The sequence below is a fragment of the Mus caroli genome, chromosome 9, assembly GCF_900094665.2.
Source record: "Mus caroli chromosome 9, CAROLI_EIJ_v1.1, whole genome shotgun sequence".
In the NCBI taxonomy this organism is placed as follows: Eukaryota; Metazoa; Chordata; class Mammalia; order Rodentia; family Muridae; genus Mus; species Mus caroli.
This window is the reverse complement of record NC_034578.1, coordinates 34,074,577-34,088,496: the sequence shown is the minus strand read 5'-3', so window position 1 is coordinate 34,088,496 and position 13,920 is coordinate 34,074,577. Positions and strand designations below refer to the sequence as shown.

The 13,920-nt window shown below is 38.7% G+C and overlaps 1 protein-coding gene and 1 pseudogene across 2 annotated transcripts; one reads left to right on the top strand and one right to left on the bottom strand.

Annotated features, from left to right (window-relative positions):
• Nucleotides 1-5,732: 5,732 nt before the first annotated feature.
• LOC110301898 (olfactory receptor 8B4-like) lies at nt 5,733-6,829 on the bottom strand. 2 transcript variants are annotated; one of them, XM_021172604.1, is made up of 2 exons: nt 6,818-6,829; nt 5,751-6,683 (listed from the first exon to the last, which is right to left on the bottom strand). In XM_021172604.1, exons 1-2 carry the CDS (start codon nt 6,827-6,829, stop codon nt 5,751-5,753), a joined length of 945 nt encoding a protein of 314 aa, XP_021028263.1. The 2 variants fall into 2 exon arrangements, with proteins under 2 accessions (XP_021028264.1, XP_021028263.1); XM_021172605.1 differs by lacking the exon at nt 6,818-6,829 and having other exon boundaries at nt 5,733-6,782.
• Nucleotides 6,830-12,053: 5,224 nt separating this feature from the next.
• LOC110301523 lies at nt 12,054-13,000 on the top strand (annotated as a pseudogene).
• Nucleotides 13,001-13,920: the final 920 nt, after the last annotated feature.

Here is a 13,920-nt window from a genome sequence, read left to right as displayed (position 1 = left end):
CCTTCCTTCCTTCCTTTCTTTCTTTCTTTCTTTCTTTTTTCCTTTCTTTCTTTCTTTCTTTCATCTTTTTTTCCCATTTTTATTAGATATTTTCTTTATTTACATTTCAAATGTTATCCCCTTTCCTAGTTTCCCCTTCAAAAACTCACTATCCCTTCCCCCCCTCCCACTACTCATCAACCCACCCACTCCCACTTCCTGGACCTGGCATTCCCCTATACTGGGGCATATAACCTTCATAGGACCAAGAGCCTCTCCTCCCATTAATGACCAACTAAGCCATCCTCTGCTACATATGCAGCTAGAGCCATGAGTCCCACCATGTGTTTTCTTTGGTTACTCCATTTCAATCTTAACTATTCAGTTAGTCAATCTTCCTCTCTTAGACTGGACCAAAGAAGCAGAACTAGGAATATAGGTTACCCTGTTCTGATCTGTTCATTCCAGTGATGCTTTAGTAGTAATAACTGCTAGTTACCTGCACAGTAGACATTCCCCACTTCTTAACAAAAAAAAAAAAGGAGAAAAGAACGTTTTCTAGTTCTCAGATTGAACGCTCCCATAAGATTTCCATCTCCCATAAAAGTAAAATGGTTAACCAACTGTCAGTAGAATTAGTTACTTACTGACTAGCTATAGCCCCCTTCTACTTTACCTCACTCAATCCTGTGTTGTCTTTCTGCTCAAATTGTAAACAAAACCACAAAATCCTAGTGGCCATCTGGAAACCGTAATGAATCTTTGAGAACAAGCTCACATCTAAGAAGAGGAGAAAAAACATAAAGACAACATCCTCAGTGACTCAGCTCTGCCCCATCAGTTTTGAATGGCCCACTTCTAGATGCAATTTATGTTCATATCCACTTGAGCCATTACATGCTCAAACCACCACAGTAAGACTTTGGTTACTAGCAGCTGGTACACTTACCAAATGCATTTCACTTACAGACGTGTGACAGAAGAGTGTGATCTCTACTGAGAATGACGATCACACTGAGTCGGACACAGACACCTTCCCATCTGCTCCTCAGAATATAGCATGCCACTCATCCTTTATTACTAAGAACCCCCTAAGTACTCCTTGGAGTCGCCTCTCACTGTTTGATGTCTCTCACTTATCTTGCCCTTTCATGTTTAGAATCAGTGAGAAGTCTACACTGGCATAAAAAATAATATTTTAATCCATATAACTAGAAAATATTACTCTTTAATTGTTAGAAAAATCTGTATCTGTGGCAATACTGTTAATGTTTTTATGTTTTTAATTTATAACTGATGACAGGTTAATCAGTCAGGGTCAAAGTTGTATTAGAAAGTCAGCATTGTATCAGTGGTTATTGAAACCAGGTGACTTGGAGAGATGCTTCAAAGAGCCAAGAAAAATAGACCAAAGGCAGAACCCAGAGGAATCTCAACTCACCTTCTCTTCCTAAAGAGAAAAGAAAATAGCCTTTTTGAAAATCAACATGTGGTCAAGACCCAAAACTGAAGGGTCTTAGCAGAAGAATCATCTTTGGGACATCTGATATCAGCTACTACTAAAGCAGCAGTTCATGTTTGTTCTCATTTTAATTGAGAAAAAGTTCTTCAACCTGAATACAAACTATCAAACAAAAAGAGCTATGGTCAGCTTATAAGAGAGGCAAAGACCTTCTGGATTTTAAAGCAAGTTTCTGCAAAAGCAATTTTGGGCTCTTAACTGGCTATTGTAAAAAAAAAAAAAAAAGTCAAAAATGTTCTTGTGGGTTTCTGTCATTTCAGATGAGGGTAGAAGAACTCCTTTTCAAAAGATCCAAGTCAGTGTTTTACTAAGTGAAACTTAAGCTCTCTCTCTCCTCACTCAAAAGAGAATAAAGGCAGGAAAAGTTATTCTTGGATTTAGTACATTTACTTCACAGTGTTACTTTCTCCTTGGGGCTTGTGACCTCACTTCTTCCCTGTGCCTACTCAGAGCTGATAATGGTGATTGATTTTTTTCCTTTACCCAGATGAAAACAAGTTAACTTTTTAAATGTTTTGTTTAGTTACCACATTTCTTCCCTCCCTTTCCTCCCTTCAAACCCTCTTATATGCCCCTACCCACCTGACCCATTCACCTTCAAATTCATGAACTCTTTTCTCACTAATTGTTATTGGATCAGAGTGTGTGTGTGTGTGTGTGTGTGTGTGTGTGTGTGTGTGTGTCCTGCTCAAGGCCTGCTACCTATACATATGTTTTCAGGGCTGACTGATTGGTATGCTCTTCCCTGGAGCCATTGCTCCCAATCCAGCTTTCCTCAGTTTCCTATAGTACTTTCTGCAGGCTTGGGGTCTCAGGGGCTTTCACCATCCAGTTTGGTATGTTCATTGGTATCATCCTTGTTCAGGTCATGTTTGGGCAATGTTGGTGAGACTTTATGCATGAGCTTCTGATCATACTAAAAGACATGAGACATGATCTCATGGCAAACTCCCTGATCCTCTGACTCTTACAATCTTTCTGCTTCCTCTAATGCAATATTCCCTGAGCCTTACATGGCAGTGTTTTACAGATATATCCACTAGGGCCGAACTTCATAACTGTATTTTGATTGGTTGTGATTTTCTGTAATGTGTACAGAGAATCTCTGTTGCAATGTATGGGAGTATCACCTGTAAATAAAATGTTGCTGGCCTATTAGCTTAGGCAGGAAATAGAGATGTGGAAGTTCTATTATGGACAAAGGATTCTGAGATAGTTAGGCACAGTGCTTTTGTACCAGACTCTAAAGAAGACAGTTGAATGAAACTGTAGGAGCAGTAACTAGTCATGTGACATGATTTAGACTAATTTAAATGGGATAACTGAGTCATGAGCTAGTAAAAATGAGCCAAAGCTATTGGTCCAGGCATTTATTCATATATAAGTCTGAGAGTCAATATTTTAGGGAACGTAGGTATGGGTGGAAAATCTTAAGGTTATAGTAGTGGTCTCCATCTGCTTCAAAGAGAAGTTTTCTTGATAAGAGGCAAAGACTACATTTATTTGTTGGTATAAGGACGGATGCTGTAGATTGTTGTTAGGGAATATACTGGTTTAGTAAATCGGTGGTTAACGATTCTCTTCTAATAGCCATGACTTCACTAGCACTGAGTAGTTAACTAGGTTTCAGTACTAGACACAGTCTCATTCTTGTTGAGCAGGTCAAAGTCCAATTAAAGAACTGTTGTTTACCTCAAAGGTGTGCATGCCCACTACTGCATCCTTAAAGTTAATGTGCCATGCTGGTCATTGATGTGGTCCATAGACATGAAAATTGGGTAACACTGTAAGTTTCTTCCCTCCTATGGAAGCTTGGATGGTATCTTCTGATACCATGAATGCTAGTCTTCAGAGAAAGAGCATTCAGTTCAGTTCCAGCTCAGGACTCTCTGGGTCCTGTTTCTAAAGTACATGATGCCTTCAGCAATAGGTACTTACCTTCCACCTTGAGGGGAAAACCAAGAGCCACAGCAATAAGCTATATGTTTTGGGAATGTCTTGGACAGCCCTGGATATCAACTTAAGAGAGGAGTTCTCATGTCTAGTGCTGAGGTTTTTGCTAGGTGATCTTTGTATCTTGGAGGGAACACCATCACCCAAATGAGAAATGTTCATTAAAACTATATGTGTAAAGTTATATATGGAATTACATATATTATAGGAATGTTGGTAAATCATTGATAGTATTTTTAATCCTTCATTTTTATTCTTTTCTTTTCTTTTTTTTTTTTTGTTTTAGTCAGGGTTTCACTGTGTAGTCTATGTTAGCTACCACTCTAGATCCTTCCACATGAATGCTAGACTGCTTGGGATTACATATATATTCCACAATGCTTAGTTGCCCTTCCTCAGTATTGACTCTTTTCTAATATCCCAAGAGTCTCATATGCTCTACCTGGGACTATGCATTGCCCTATAAAAGGTGGTATTTAGCTAGGTCAGGAAGACTGAATATCATAGGCTTAAATCCAATAAATGAGGTACTATGCACTAGGCACCTCATAGTACATGTAGTATATACACTATACAGCAATGTTGAATCTCATCATTATCATAATCTAGACATAATCCAACAGGTATCCACATTTTCTTCTGATCTTTTCCCTTTAACATACTGAAGAAAATACAGTTTGTCTTACCTCTAGTCAATCAGCCTCACACTGCAGATGTTTCTTCTTGCTATTCTAAGCTACCACCTATGACATCTGGCTTATGACTCTACCAAGAACACTTAGGCTCTTCATTATCCTAGTAGAGCTGTGTGTGCATCAGCAGAGGGGCAACCGGAAGCCTCACTTCCCTTTACTGCTTTATCTTCCACTCTTTCACACACCAAGCATCTCTCCAGTTTTTTTTAGAAGAGTGGGAGACATAGAATCCAAGTAAAAGACATCATCTTTCATTTGACTTTCCCAGTGTCCAAAGTAAAAGCACCAAGGTTTTCTCAAGAATACCCAATTTTTGCATTCTTCTTAAATAATGCCTGTTCTTCCACAAAAAGGAGTCTGGACTTTCACATTTCTCAATGTTGTCCAAAATAGACCTATCTTCATTTTCCTCCATATACCCAGGGTAATATGAGGGCATACTTCTTAAAAGATGGGCTATTCAATATAGAATAGCTAAATATTTAACATAGTGGTAGAGAATGATCCTTGGCGCTCAGAATGAATATCCAGTCCAGCCTCCCTGAGAGATAGAAAAGTATTTTAAGACTTTACCTCCTTCCTGGTTCTATAAAAGATAAAATAAACACAGAGATGGACACATACACAAACTCAAGCACCTACTTGGAGATGGGAAAATCTAAATCTACCTTATAAAATAAAGGAGGGATAGATATAACATTCACATAACTCCAAGCTGACCTTGAATTTGCTATCATTCTGTTTTAGCAAGAAGGTAGACACATGAGACAAAAGGTTGGCCGAAGCAGAAAAAATGAAGAGTTCAAGGTAATCCTAAACTCTATATCAGGTCCAAGGCCATCCTGGATACAAAGAAAGACATTATCTCAATCAATCAATCAATCAATAAATAAATAAAATATTTTTTCTAAAAGTACCAAAGTTCTATGATGTGCTCAGCATCTCCAGGGAAGGACAGGGCAGCATGTTACATAATCATGCAAAAGCATAGAAGTTCTGTGTTCTTCATCTTTCCCTCAGCTATAGAGCATAGGAGACTTACCAATCAGAAAATCACTAGTCCAAGTTACCATCTCAAGGAGCAGGAATTTTGAAATGAAGTATTTGAGATTTCATTCATTCTTACAAATCAGGGCATATAAGTTTCTTGGATGAGAACTTTTCTTATGTATATACATGTAAGTGAAAGGGAAGATTTATAGACTTCCTGGGCAAGTAATCTCTTCAAGAGTTAGAAGATTATTACCTATGATACTCTAGACTCTACATTTCACATTTGGTAAGACAGGTCATAAAGTTGATAAAATTGTTCCTGGGCCTTGTACTAATCTGTACACATTCTTCCAGCTAGAAATGTTCTTCCTAGACAAATCCAAGAAAGAAAATGGAAAGTACATCAAGGTAATATTCTTCTTGAGTCTAATAATGTATCCAATACATAATGGCACTTAGTAGATGCAAAGTTGAGCCAAAGTGATACCAAGTGCTATAACCCTCAAAAAGATCTCCAGTTTTTAACAGTAGAAGGAAAACCTTGTTTGTAGAAAGTGTATTTGAGTATGTTTATAAGGATTTCATTCTGAATGATAGCACCAGACTCATCAGAAGAGCACTCTCTTCAAGGTTTTATTTAGGGCAAGTTTAACGTCTTTATTCCTCAAACTATAGATCAGTGGGTTAAGCATGGGAACCACATTGGTATAAAATACTGAAGCAAACCTTCCCTCTTCCATTGAACCAGGGAAAGAGGTTGTTAAATAGGTGAATGCCCCTGACCCAAAAAACAGAGCAACAGCAACTACATGGGAACCACATGTGCCAAAGGCTTTGGATCTACCCTCAGCAGAAGGAATCTTAAGAATGTTGGAGAGAATCAATGCATAAGAGATAAAGATGCTGATACTGGATGCTGTGATGACTACTCCAACAATAAAAAACACAAGCTCGTTGGCATAGGTGCTGGTGCAGGAGAGCTGTAGGAGGGGAAGAACTTCACAGAGATAATGGTGGATCATGTTGGAATCACAGAAAGTAAGTGTCAGCATGCTTCCAGTATGGGCCATGGCTCCAGCAAACCCTATCACATATGAACAAAACATCAGCAGAGTGCAGACCTGAGGAGACATGGTAACTGTGTAAAGCAGAGGATTACAAATGGCCACATAGCGATCATAGGCCATTGACACCAGCACGTAGCATTCAGAATTGACAAAGAAACAGAAGAAAAACAGTTGAGTCATGCATCCCATGTAGGAGATAATGTTTTCTGAGACAAAATCACTCAACATTTTTGGCGTGAACACACAGGAATAACAGAAATCTATAAAGGACAAGTTGAAGAGGAAAAAGTACATTGGAGTATGAAGGCTGGAATTCAACCCAATTAAGGTGATCAGTCCCAAATTGCCTATAACAGTGAGCACATAAATACCTAAGAAGAAGAAGAAGAGAGGCAGCTGGAGAGCTGGTTGGTCTGAAAATCCCACAAGGATAAATTTAGTCACAGAGGAGCTATTTCTTGGAGCCATTCTCTTCTGAGACATCACCTAGAAAAGTGGAATAAAACACACAATGACAGCTATATACATGCACAATGGAAGAAGGCTCTAGAAGGTAAATCAGTGAGTATGCATGCCTGCTTTTCTTTGGCCTCTCCTCTTTCATCTACAATTATCTTCATCTTAAGCCACTAATAGTGTGACTGATCATAGCTCATTTCCCATGGACTGATTAAAGAATCAAGATGTTTATTTACATGGATAACAAGGATTCTGTTCTTGCCTAATAGATGAGGAAGCAGATGACTTCTACTGGCTATTCATGGACTTTCAAAAAAATAACTCAAGAACCAATAGTTATAAAGCCCAGTGCCTTAGGCTTTGTTAAATGTAGATCTGCAGAACTTATTCTATTCATGACTCTTTCTCAACCACACATGAAGTTCCCACCTACAGAGAAAATCAAGCTCAAACTGTTCCCTGCTGGCTCTGTTTATACTGCCTTCCACCTCCAAATCTCTTTACTTACCTTGCCTTAGAGTCAATGCTGAAGGCTACAGAGTAATAAATGCTTCCAAGAGACCTTGTCTATATGTTTAGAAGAAAACCACCAAGAAAGATAGAATTCAGAACTTTCCTTTCCTTCTCCTTGGTTTTTATCAGTGCAGTTTTATGCAATAGCTTTTTCCATTATCTTAGAAGACGATGGTGTTGCTATACCACAAGTCTGATATATTCAGATGTTCCCTCTTCTTATTCTCCTGTTACTAAGAATCTGTGCTTTATATGGCCACAGCTCTCTGGAGTGCTCACGGGAAGGACCTCAGTTAAGGGGCATCATCCCAGTTGCTCTCTCTCAACTTCAAGAAAACAAACAAGGCTTTTGACAAGAAGTAAAAGCTGGCATATTGCAGGAAGTTGCATAGCTTAGTGATCTTGGGGACCTGATTAAGGCAGACTCCCCTGGGGATTTTTCTAAAAATCAGTCTCTTTGGGGATGAACCTACTGTCATTGTTTACAGGCTGTGTTAGATACTTCTGTTCCATCTAGAGGAGCTAAAGTTCCACTTAAACTTCCCCCTAACATGAGGGATGTTATATTATTATTTGCTAAGTCTGGAAGCTCATTTTTCCTCTCCTTCATTCTTGGAGCCTAAAACTGACTTTAAGAAGGAAAGACCCCAAATTTAGTTTCTACCATTTCTTATTTCTCCTGGGGACCTTTCAGGGGAAGACAAAGTGAACAGTTCACATAAAATCTTCCTAGGTCCATGAGCTTCTTACAATAGTGAGACACCACCACAGATGCCACCTACATTACAGAAAGCCATAAACAAGCTCTGATTAAAATACCACAGCACACATGAGGGAAGCACTCATATCTGTTTAGGATGGGAGGTACTTCAGGGCTTGATACTACCCTTATTTAGATGATAAAGCTGCCTTTCATTCTATCAAACATAAACATCTGCAGTTGTAAGTTTCCACTAAAGCTACCTAAAATAATCTGCTTTCCTCAAGTGGCCCTAAAAGACACCACTTATCCTTGTATGAATATTAATAGCATGTGCTTTCACTCTTAAATATACTGCATGGTGGATTGCAGATTTTGTGTTTGTACTACTAAAAAGAACACAAGCAAGTATTCAGACCCTCTGGCCCTGTGGTCTTGCAGATTGACTAATGTCTACTTTTTGCCACCCCTCTGGCTGCCACCTTTTTTACCCTTCAAAGTCCTCCTTAACTAAACGTACCCTTCCTGTACATCTATTATCACTTTGCCTTCAAACATAGAAAGGGCTTAAATTACAAGCTGCTTCTGATTTACTGAAGCTAGGAACTTTAAGCAAAAAAATAGAAACTCAAGCTACACACCTAAAATAGATTAGAAAAAAACCAAGCACAAGCAAGGATAAAATAATAAATTGGTCTGCATTGTTTAACTTGAAAAAAAAAAAAAGGAGCACTTTCTACTGCTTGGCACATGCTCAGTAAGTACATAGGTTGACCTCAACACATGCTAAGTAGGGTTCATAGCACAATTGAAAGCAATCTACAGGTCAACCAACTGTAGAATGAATAATAAATAGTGGGATTTTCAACAATCCTGGGATTGCAACAAAGTAAGATTTCATTAAGCCATGAAAGTTCATGATATCAAGCTATCATGGAATTAAAGAAAACAAGCAAAAAGGGGCACATGTCTGTGGCTCCATGGAATTGTGCTTTAAATATGAAATGAATTCCTGAGCTCAAGCTTTGAATGCTTGGTTCCTTGTTAATTACAGTGTCTGAGGAAGTTATAAAACCTTTAAGATATGGGATGGAGTCAGAGGAAGTAAGTCACTAGGGATGTGATTTTGAAAATTATACCTAGTCACTAGGTCCTTCCTTGCTCGATGCTTCCTTCTACCATGAGGTAAGTAGCTTCCTCCTTCAACACATTCCACCTCCAAGATTTCAGGCCAAGTAATTAGTCCTAAAAAATGCAAGCTAAAATGACTCTTCTATTAAGTAATGTCTATCAACTATTGGAAATATTTGATCACAACAGAAATAAGCCAAACATACATTCATTTAATTATAGTTCATTTATTTTCATGTTCATTTATTTTCATAAACATTTCATGTTTAACGTATATCTATGTCTGTGTTATTAGCTTCCATGTAGGTGCTAGGAATTGAGCCCAGGTCTTCCGGAAGAGCAGCCAATGTTCGTAACCACTGAGATGAGCCATATTTCCCCAAATATCTTTTTGTTTGTTTGTTTGTTTGTTTTGAGATAAAGTTTCTCTGTGTAGCCTTGACTGTACTGGAACTCACTCTGTAGACCAGGCTGGCCTCAAACTCACAGAGATCCAACTGCCTCTGTCTTCTGAGTGCTGGGATTAAAGGCATGTGCCACCACTGCCTGGCAAAACAAGCTAGACATGTGTTTGTTTGTTTGTTTGTTTGGTTGGTTGGTTGGTTTGGCTTGGTTTGGTTTTGGGTTTTTGTTGTTGTTGATGTTTCATTTTATGTTTTTGAGATAGGCATACAATTTTTTAAAACAACAACAAAAAATAACCTGTCATTTTAGAAGTCAAGCAGCAGTTTCACTCACTGAGAAGTTGGAGGCTACTAACTGGAAAGAGACACAAAAGACAGGCTGCTGGTGGCATTCTATTCCTGACATGACTACTGCTTAACTGCAGCTCGTTACAAAACATTCATCAATTTATAGAAATATATGTTAGACTTAAATTAAATGTTTAAAGAATAAGTGGAGAACCAAACAAAAAAAAAATCATCCTACCGAATTAGTTTAAGCATAAAGTTTCCAAACATCTTGTGCCATAAAGTTCTCATTTGGAAAATGGGTATTTGCTCTCCTGACAACTTATTATATAGAAGAACATGCAAGAAAAATAGCTCTGTTTTTATTTCTCATCCATTATATGTCTCTCAAAATAAAACTGTTTTATTTTTTCTTACATAAAAGAAAGAAAGCTACAGAAAAGATAATTAATGCATTTGGAACAATCACAGCATTATGTTCCAAGCATTATGCTGGATGTTTTCTAATATAATACTGTATGTTTATAACAACTATGGAATGTATATGCATGTGGCAGATTGTATTTTCTAAAGATGGCCACACCAACTCTCTCTCTCTCTCTCTCTCTCTCTCTTTCACACACACACACACACACACACACACTCACACACACTCACATACACATACATATATAGCTTGCATCCCATGTGCTCTTGGAGGAACAGGGCTGATGTTCTTCCAGTAAACTGATAGGATCTTGGCCCTATGAGAGCTCTACAGCATCTTACACCAATAGAGTATGGCAAAATGGATGCTATATGACATCCAACCAGAGATCATACAAGGATGTTCGTTCTGCATTTCTTTCTCTTTTGTCACCTTCCTGACAGTAAAGTATGTTCAGAGCACTCTAACCTTGTTCCAAAACACACTGCAAGGTAAAAATTTATGATTATCTATCCAGTGTTGAAAGAGAGTAGACAGTCTTTGGGATACACATGAAAGGAGTAGATATCAGAAAAAAAAAAAAAAAAAAAAAAACATGCAATGAAGTGTCAAAGGGAATGACCAGGACATCTCTAAGTTATATGGTCCAGTCAGTTCTGCCTGCTACACAGAACCTCCCCTTTCAGTTGAATGATGTTTTTGAGGTTTCTTTTTTCTTTCTTTTTTTTTTTATTAAAGAAAATGGGTGTTTCTTATTAGTACATGTACTTTCTTACCCACCACATTCTTCTACTTTGGATGGAAGCTTAGCAGCTGTGTGGCAGCAAAGGTGAAAGTGTTCTCTCTATTCATCAGTTCAGATGTCACCTTGTTCATCGCTCAATAAATATTTATCAAGAACAACAATTTTTGCTGTATTAAAACACTTTATATTTAAAAAGGTTCCTCTTGATTTTTTGAAAAAAATGTAGGAATTATTGGTGAGACATACAAATTTTATCTGTTTTTTCCATGAAAGGTCTTATAGAAACTAAGTAAAAACTTTATGAGTAAAGAGGAAAATTAAGAAAGTAATAACATAGAGAGACAACCAGTAGAACAGGGAACCTGTGGATTCCTGGTGGCCTGTGACTTTGGGTTTAGTATGTTTCCTATACAGAACACAGAAGATAAAATCTGGCGTAATGCTGAACCCCAAAGGAGGTATCTTATGTCTAAATTCAAGGAAAAAGCTCATAAAGGAAAACAACCGAACTTATCTTGGTCCTAAAGAAAGAAAGTTAGACAAACTATTTCTCACAAATCTATAATCACCTCCTTGTGTGAGGTAAAAACCAATTCCATATTGCATGTATAATAAGAAAAAATCACTATGGAGAAAATAATTTCAATACAAATGCAAAAGAAATTCCCCAGAAAAACATCTGGGAATTGTGAGCTCATCGTGTGAATCATTAAACCAACACAAAACAAGTGGCATAAATAAGAATCACATGAATGAGACACACAAAACGTGCCTTATAGTGTTTACTACTTGTAGAACTATGAAGCAAGACAGGGCCAGAATTATAAATAAATGCACTGAATATGTTTGAACAAATAAAGACAAATTGAAGCTTTTGTTGTTGATTTGGTTTAGTGTTTGTACTACATTAATTGGGGTCCCCAAATTACATGAGAATTCTAATGTAAGATGCTGAGGGTCCATGCTCCCATTTGATTTCGACTGGTAAATAAAGTTTCCTGCAGCCAATGACTGGGCAGGGAGACAGAGGCAGGACTTTAGGATTCACAGGCAAGGGGATGGAGAGAGAAGTGAGAATTGCCATGCCTGGAAAGGAATAAAATTTCAGGCTTAAAAGTTGCTGTTCCAGAGATAGCCCCATCTTCTCGTGCAGTGTCAGTCTCACCATGTAGACAAGATGGTGAAGGTCAGTGTGAACAGATTTGGCTGTACCGGGCACCTGGTTACCAGGGCTGCCTTCTGCTCTGTACTTGACAAAGTGGAGATTGTTACCATCAACGACCCTTTCATTGAGCTCAACTACATGGTCTACTTCTTCCAGTATGACTCTACCCATGGCAAATTTAATGGCACAATCAAGGCTGAGAATGGAAAGCTTGTCATCAACAGAAAGCCCATCACCATCTTCCAGGAGCAAGATCCTGCTATCATCAAATGGAGTAATGCTGATGCTGAGTATGTTTTGAAGTCTACTAGCATTTTCACTCCCATGGAGAAGGCTGGGGCCCACTTGAAGGGTGAAGTCAAACGAGTCATCATTTTTGCCCCTTCTGCCGATGGCCCCATGTTTGTGATGGTTGTGAATCACAAGAAATATGACAACTCACTCAAGATTGTCAGCATGCATCTTGTACCACCAAGTGCTTAGCACCCCTGGCCAAGATCATTCATGACAACTTTGGCATTGTGGAACGGTTCATGACCACAGTCCATGCCACCACTGCCACTCAGAAGACTATGGATGAACCCTCTGGAAAGCTGTAGCATGATGGCTGTGGGGCCGCCCAGAACATCATCCCTGCATCCACTGGTGCTGTAAAGGCTGTGTTCAAGGTCATTCTAGAGCTGAATCGGAAGCTCACTGGCATGGCCTTCCGTGTTCCTACCCACAATGTATCCGTTGTGGATCTGACATGCCAGCTGAAGAAACCTGCCAAGTATAATGACATCAAGAAGGTAGTGAAGCAGGCATTCGAGGGTCCACTAAAGGGCATCCTGAGCTACACTAAGGACCAGGTAGTCTCCTGCGACTTTAACAGCAACTCCCAGTCTTCCAGTTTTGATGTTGGGGCTGGCACTGTTCTCAATGACAACTTTGTAAAGCTCATCTTCTGTCTGTTATGACAATGAATACGGCTACAGCAACAGGGTGGTAGACTTCATGGCCTACATGGCCTCCAAGGAATAAGAAATCCTTGACCACCCACATCACCAAAGACACTGAGAGCAAGAGAGAGGCCCTCAGCTGCTGAGGAGTTCCTGTCCCAATTCTAAGCATTTCCCTAACAATTTCCATTACAGTCCCCCATAACAGGAGGGGCCTAGGGAGCCCTATACACTCTCTTGAATACTATCAATAAAGTTTGCTGCACCCACCAAAAAAAAAAAAACTGCAAAAGAGACAGCATACAAATCATGTAAGAGCCAGGGAAGAGTGACCCCCTCCAATCCTCCCCATTGGGTCTAGAGCAGCAGAGGTGGAATATGGATTTTAGTAAGTAATAACTCAAGAGTATTGGAGGGGAGGCATTAGCAACATGGAAGTTTGGGAGTGCCCCAAGCATTGAGCTATTTAAGGCATATTAAAATAGAAGGCTGAACGTATGTATGTGTGTGCGTACATGCATCTGTATGTGTGTATGTATGTGACTTTCATTCAGGAATCCAGAACATCAGGAATTTTAGACACTAAAATAGCCTCACTGAAATTGGAACCTGATTTATATGGTAAAATAGGATAATTGAAATTGGGACCACTATCAATATGCTAAACATAATAGACAAAATGAATAGAAAATAAAATTAATTAACTGGAAAGTAGATACAAGGACAGTACCTGAAAGTCACCATCAGTTGAGAGTAGGAAAGACCATGAACCAAAAATATAATGTGACAAATCTAGAAATAAGAAGGTTTAACAATCAGATGAGCTAGTCTTCTGCTTTCATTGTCTCCATATCAGAAGACAAACAATAGTGGCCCAAAAAACATTCAGGGAAAAAAAAATCCTATCTATACTGAACTTACACAAACTTGTTTCCTTT